The sequence below is a fragment of the Pinus tabuliformis genome, chromosome 4_2 (genome assembly GCF_031772625.1).
Source record: "Pinus tabuliformis cultivar Carrire ecotype Pingquan chromosome 4_2, CPIR1, whole genome shotgun sequence".
NCBI lineage: Eukaryota > Viridiplantae > Streptophyta > Pinopsida > Pinales > Pinaceae > Pinus > Pinus tabuliformis.
In genome coordinates this window covers 957,178,578-957,185,255 of record NC_142304.1, presented here as the reverse complement: position 1 = coordinate 957,185,255, position 6,678 = coordinate 957,178,578, and the positions used below count along the sequence as shown (strand labels likewise).

Genomic DNA, 6,678 nt, shown 5'->3' with positions numbered 1-6,678 from the left:
CCTCAGTCTGAATGTGTAGATATCTTAAATATTCTCATAAGTAATTTTCTCATCTTAGAAATTGAAATAGAGTATCAATTCACATCTTGTGTTAGTAGGAGGACATGTTATATTTATTTTGTTATTTATGTTATCGAGTACTCACATGTCTATTTAAGGTTAAAAAATTAGTAAACTGCATTCAAATGCATGCTAGTCACATTATTTTCTGCTAGACAATTATATTGCAGATAAGTAGTCATTCTGCTGCTGGACAATTTTTCAACTTATGAATAATTACAGGTAACCAAAAAATTTGGTTTCTCTGGTAGAGAACTATTTAGCAGAAAATGAAAATAGATTGCTAGTCTTTGCTTTCAGCTAGGACTAACATCCTTTGAGTTTTCTTCGATCTTCAAGACAAACTATTTCCACTGTTAAAACTTAAATAGATATCAGGTAGAGGGTAGGCAATATTTGGCTGGCCAGAGGCCAAGACTACTTTATGTAACCCAAAGTATAATCATGAACAACTATAGCTTGTATTGAAACACTTGCATATAGGCAATGAAGCACATAAAGTTCCATCGTAAGTTGCAGATGTACATAATCAAAATGTTTGCTATTAAATAATTTAAGAATCAATACACATTTTAGCCTAGGAGACCATGACCATATACAATGATGAGAATAGAAAATTTATTTCCCAACTTAATATTCAACCTCAGTTTGATTTTCTTGTTTATAATCTAGGAAACCATGGTAAGAAGGCCTGTAGATCTAGAGGAGGAGCTCAGAATGATGGCTCAAGAAGTCCGTGGTTATGTGGAAGTTGTTCTGAATAGTCTTGCTGCAAATGTTCCCAAAGTAAGACATCCATGTGGATGAGCACACAATACAACCATACAAAATCTCAGTGTTTATTCAGTCCATGATACTTGAATTGATGATTTGATGATTTGCAGGCTGTGGTGCTTTGTCAAGTTGAGAAAGCCAAGGATGAAATGTTGACCCAATTTTATAGCTCAGTCAGGTAAGGTTTAATGACAAACTGTGGTTAAGGTACGTAAATAATTAGTTTGATTATTTTCCCATTTCTATATTTTTCCAAACTAATTTTGATTTTCACTTGAAATCAAGTCTCTTGGGTCTTTACGAAAGTAGTGTTTTTTGTCATCCTCTACAGGTGTAGTAGACACCTGTTGATTGGAGAACTGTACATTTGAGCTTTTGGGGTGCCTTTTCAACTTTTTGTTTAAAAGGGTCCTACATGGATTTAAACTTGGATCGATCCCAAGAGAACTTTTGACTTATCAATTCTATTTTCCCATGTTGATATGTATGTAGTGTGGGCTCGATAGCAACACCTTTTAACCTCAATATCAATGATAATGGAGCAACTATGAGACATTTTTTGGTTCCTTTTTATCAGCACTCTATTTTACTCATTTATGTCTCTTTATTTTGAATTTTAATTTAATTTAATTTTGAATTTATAGACAGACTGTGCTATTGGTTGTTTTGATCAATACTGGTTTGCTTTTCCTGCTTCTGTTGGCATTTTCCTCGTTGAATTGGTGAGGGTTCTGTATTTTTCTGTTTATATTTATTTGAATTTTAATTTAGTATAATTTTGAATTTATAGACACTCTGTTATTGGTTGTTTTGATCAATACTGGTTTGATTTTCCTGTTTCTGTTGGCATTTTCCTGATTGAATTTGCGAGGGTTCCGTGTTTTTCCACTTCTATTTATTTCTTTCCTTCTTATTTACTGATTGGGATTTTGTTTGTTGTAGTATTCGTGGGCAATGTGAAGTTATCATGTTTGATGTTACTACACGATTGACTTACAAGAATGTACCAACGTGGCACAGAGATCTTTGCAGGTATCTCTTTTGCAGAGGGGTTGGATCTCTAAGTAGAAATGAAGGTTCCTTAACTGTGTGCTGGCACAACTGCCTGAACCAATTAACTAAATATCTTTGTGAATTTCAAGGTGTGTGAGAACATTCCTATTGTTCTTTGTGGAAACAAGGTTGATGTGAAGAATAGGCAAGTGAAAGATAAGAAAGTTACTTTTCATAGAAAGAAGAATCTTCAGTACTATGAGATATCTGCAAAAAGTAACTACAACTTTGAGAAGCCATTCTTGTACTTGGCACTGAAGCTCTCAGGGTGAGCCTTTAATCTAGTTTCTGATGCTCCCTAATATGAATGTTATATTAAAAAATTTGCATTGATTCTATAATGGGTTATTTTTATAGGGATCCAAAACCTTCGTTTTGTGGAGTCACCTGCTCTTGCTCCTCCTGAGGTTCAAATAGACCTTGCAACCCAACAGCAGTAAGTAGAATGCTATTTTCTTATTATTTTTTGTTAACTTTTATTGAAATAATTTGTTCCATTTCTAAAAGATTGAAACTTTGGCTTACAATCTTTTATGCTATCAGGTACGAGGCAAAACTTGTAGCAACTATGGCCCAACCCCTTCCAGATGACGATGATGATGCTTTTGAATAGCTTTGTTAAGATTCTTTTTCATATTTAGGGATTGGTGGATTCAATTAGTTTTGTATCATTGGAGTTTGCTCTTGAGTTCCGGCATTTAATTTTGATTTGTTTGGGGCTTAATATAGCACTATCCCATCTCTTTATATGTGATTTGGGTACTGTGTAGATGTTTCCATTGGTGGAGTTGGCTAAGCTATCTTAGTTCAACTCCATTATAGAGCTATTTTTATATGCTAAGACAGTGTTTTCCGTTATATACTCTTGCACATTTTGCACAAGAACTTTTTGTACTCTTCAAATATTTCAAGAATGCTCAAGTACCTTTCATTGTGTACTGTTGGGGGAAATGCTAGTTGTGATGATTGTTGCTTGTAATATATTATGGGTTGTCAAAACTTTCTCTGAAAATTCTAGCTATGTCTGAGGATTTATTTTAACTCTGAAATTGCTTTACATAAAGTTTGTACAATGAACAGTTTACCTGCTAGACTATCAGAATAAATGATATTATAAAGTAAGCACTAATACCTTGTATACAGGCCAAATCCTCCCTTTGCAATATTGTTTTCATCCGGGACACTTTCTGTTGCAACTGTCAATGTTTCCGTGGTAAAAACTATTGGTTGACCCTACATATAGCCTCTGTTTCCATTCAGGGCTCTACAGATTGCAATTTCTGCAATGCGAACTTGCAATTTCTAACTTCGATTAGAAGTCGTGCAACATCTGTATGGAAAAAAGATTGTATTCGCAATAACATCAAGAGGAAAGAAAGATGCATGTCCTCTAGAATGGATCTTCACACTGAGACCAATGCTAATGGTGTTGAGAAACTACTGTGCAATGGAATAAACAATGTTGAGGTGCAGAACAAATATATTTTGCCTCCCCAGGAGCAACCCAACATGTCTCAGGTATCTTTCTGCGAGAGCATTCTAGTGGTGGATCTAAAACACCTGGATGGCCCTAGCAGAACCACTGTCATACAAAAAATCCAATGTGCATGTCAGGAGGATGGCTTTTTCCAGGTACAACCTTCAATCTCCAATGTTCCAAGTTATGATTTTTTTTACGGAAGGGATTGGATTCATGAGGCTTTGAATTTTGAATCTCATGATATTGCAATATAAACTGTTTTGAAGATTTGAATTTTGAATTTTACGATTCGATTTTTGAATCTCATAATATATCTTAATAAACATCCAAAACCTCAATTATGAACATTAATTCTTAAAAAAAATTCTGTTCAAATTCAGTATTAATATGGTTGAAGCTGCATGATATGATCAGATATTGAACCACGGGGTACCAGAGATGGTGTGAAAACATGTGGGAATCACCAAAGAATTCTTCGAAATGTCGATGGAATATCGTGCATGCCTCTATTCAGAGGATCCAAAGCAACTGGATCAACTTGCTACAAGCTTCAATATTCACAAAGATGAAGCCCTTAACTGGAGGGACTATCTGAGACACCCTTGTTTTCCATTACACGAAGTCATCGACTCTTGGCCTAAAAAACTTGCAGCCTATAGGTAGCCATTAAACCTTATGTCAACCATTAAAGTAGCAATCATAACTCATTTGGGTTAATATAATATTGAAGCTTTTGTTACAGGGAAATTGCAGGCAAGTACGTTTTGGAGGTGAGGGCACTATGTTTAAGGCTGTTGGCTGCAATTTCTGAAGCTCTAGGACGCCATTCTGATTACTTGAATAATAATTTTGGGGAACATAGACAGCTTTTACTTGTAAATTACTATCCACCATGCCCAAACCCAGATGTTACCCTTGCTTTAAGAATCCATTCAAACACAGGTGGCATCACTGTTCTAATGCAAGGTGATGTCAGTGGTTTGCAAGTACTTAGAAAAGGGAAGTGGGTTTTTGTATAACCCATTGCTAATGCCTTTGTTATCAAAAGTAATAAGCAAGTCTTCCTCGGTTAAAATCAAAATAATTCACAGGCTACATAAGAAACCTCATAAGCTTTTGATAAGTGATCAGTTAAAGAATATTTGTGATGAGTCTGTTCAGAGTATTAATTTTCAACAATGATCAAAAATATTTTGAAAAAGAAGTTAAAATAACAATGATCAAGGATTTCAATGGATCCAACACCACCTTCAAAGCCTCCGTACAGTTGGCTTTAAGCATGTCCGCAGGTCGGCGAACAAAGTGGCTGATTTGCTTGCCAACCAGGGTGTTATCAGCACAGAGATTAAAGTGGCATCAAATTGGCATGAGCTACCGCAGAGCAGGTTAAAGGAGGTTGTTCAGGAACAGGCAGAAAATGATAAGCTGGAGTTTAAAGATAGAGCCTGGGACCAGGGATCAATTTGACTCAACCTTTGCTTTCAACATCTGCATGTGTCATCATTATCAGATAGACGGTTCTGTGGCGTGGCGGATACCTAGTCTGGCCGCTCATATTCCCAGAGCAAACGAGAGGATGCTCTCTGTTTATCGTGGGGATCGAAACGAGTCCCTCAGATCTTCGTTCAGTGACAAACCCCTCATCTATTCAGGGTTCCAGGTTCGGGCAAGGAAGATCCACAAGCGCAGACAGAGCCCTGTTTCTTCCGGCGGACGGTCCTTCAAGATTTTGGAGTCTCGGCATGGTTTACCGCCCCCAAGGCGGTTTCTGGATGATCGCACAGCTTTCTGTTGGAAAGCGGTTTTGATGAAAACGCAGCGATGCCACTCACCCTCAAACACGTGGCAGGGAGAGGGTTCTGAAAACCGCTCTTCCCCGCTCACTAACGTCGGCCCTTCTTATCCCGTGCGATATCAACATCATCCGTTGGATTTAGTCAACGACGATCGACGGTTGCGGTGGTTCGTGCAACTTGGGGGGCAGGACTATTATACTTCGGTCTTTTTGATGGAGCGATATCCTCCTCGACCATCGATCTTAATGCTTTTTATTGGACGGCTCAGATGAACAGGGCTTTTCCTAAAGCGGTGTTGCCGGTTAGTTCACGTGCTTTCCGGAAGCCAGATTGCATTTTTGTTCATTTTTCCATGGGTTCGGGTTTCTTTGTATAACTATAAGGTTCTGACCTGGAGGTCTTGTACTCCTTGCATGTAAAATTGTACACTATTTTTTTTTGGTTTTATGAAATAGAAGGATCCATACTTGCTTTAGCAAAAAACTGGGTGGGCATAAAAACATTCCATTACAGACCGTTCAAGCGAAAGAATACTCACTCTATAATACTGCGTAATCCAGTTGAGCGATGAAGCTATATTTTTGATAACATGATTGAAGCATAAAACTAACCCATACCTGCCACCAACGAAATTCCTACAATCTTGTACAGTTGATAACTGTGGCTATCAAGCCTGCCTAGGTATTCTTGTGGGTATGTTGTCTTTCGAACACATAAAGGTATCGCCATTTCATTAATTGGGCTCTCGATTGATTTCTACATAAGGATTCACATTGTCTAAATCTAAAGTCGTTTCCATTCAACAGTATACATATTCTTCTTTAACTATAGTAAAACTGGGAGATGGAACGCTTATCAAAGCTAAGGTAGCATCCTAAATCCAAACTTCTGACTCCCATTTGAAGTAGTAAAACTTGGGCATAAATTTAGTAATGAATTGAATCCCCTCTTGCTAAACAAAGGCAATATTAATAACCCATACGCGCTAGTTTCTATCAGACATGAATTTCTGTGGTGGTTTCTCTCATACACGAGTACTACTTGTGAACTTTGAATGTGAAACTACTTTGAAAGAAAATTTAAAATGATTTTATTTGTTTTTTTTTAAATAATTTTTTATATTGTCTCTAGTGAGACAATAGTTTGAGTTATGATTTTATTTATTTATTTTTAAATAATTTTTTATATTGTCTCTAGAGAGACAAATCAAATTGTCTCTTAATAGACAATAATTCTTGTCTTTATAGACAATAATAATATGTGTTCTATATTATCTTTATAGAGACAAATTTTTGAGACATTATATTTTGTCACACCCGCTTAGAGACAATATTTAAGACAATACACAAGTTACTTTTTTTCTTAATTTAAGACAATTGACTCAAATATTGTATTAAATATTGTCTTAAAACCCCTTACATGTAATGAAACCATAGTTTAATATTCAAATAAATAAATAAATATATTCATTTCTTTCGCTTGCGTCGTAAGTAAAATTACCGTGGTACTGTACGA

At 36.2% G+C, this 6,678-nt stretch overlaps 1 protein-coding gene and 1 pseudogene across 1 annotated transcript; both read left to right on the top strand.

Annotated features, from left to right (window-relative positions):
* The first annotated feature begins 738 nt into the window (after positions 1-738).
* On the top strand, positions 739-2,500 carry LOC149172823 (GTP-binding nuclear protein Ran1B-like). Its single transcript, XM_089426478.1, has 7 exons — positions 739-846; positions 945-1,012; positions 1,479-1,556; positions 1,777-1,885; positions 1,977-2,152; positions 2,243-2,323; positions 2,431-2,500. The coding sequence occupies exons 1-7, from the start codon at positions 739-741 to the stop codon at positions 2,498-2,500; spliced, it is 690 nt and encodes a 229-aa protein (XP_089282604.1).
* A 1,347-nt stretch (positions 2,501-3,847) lies between these two features.
* Positions 3,848-4,834, top strand: LOC149172822 (protein DMR6-LIKE OXYGENASE 1 pseudogene; annotated as a pseudogene).
* The last annotated feature ends 1,844 nt before the right edge of the window (positions 4,835-6,678 follow it).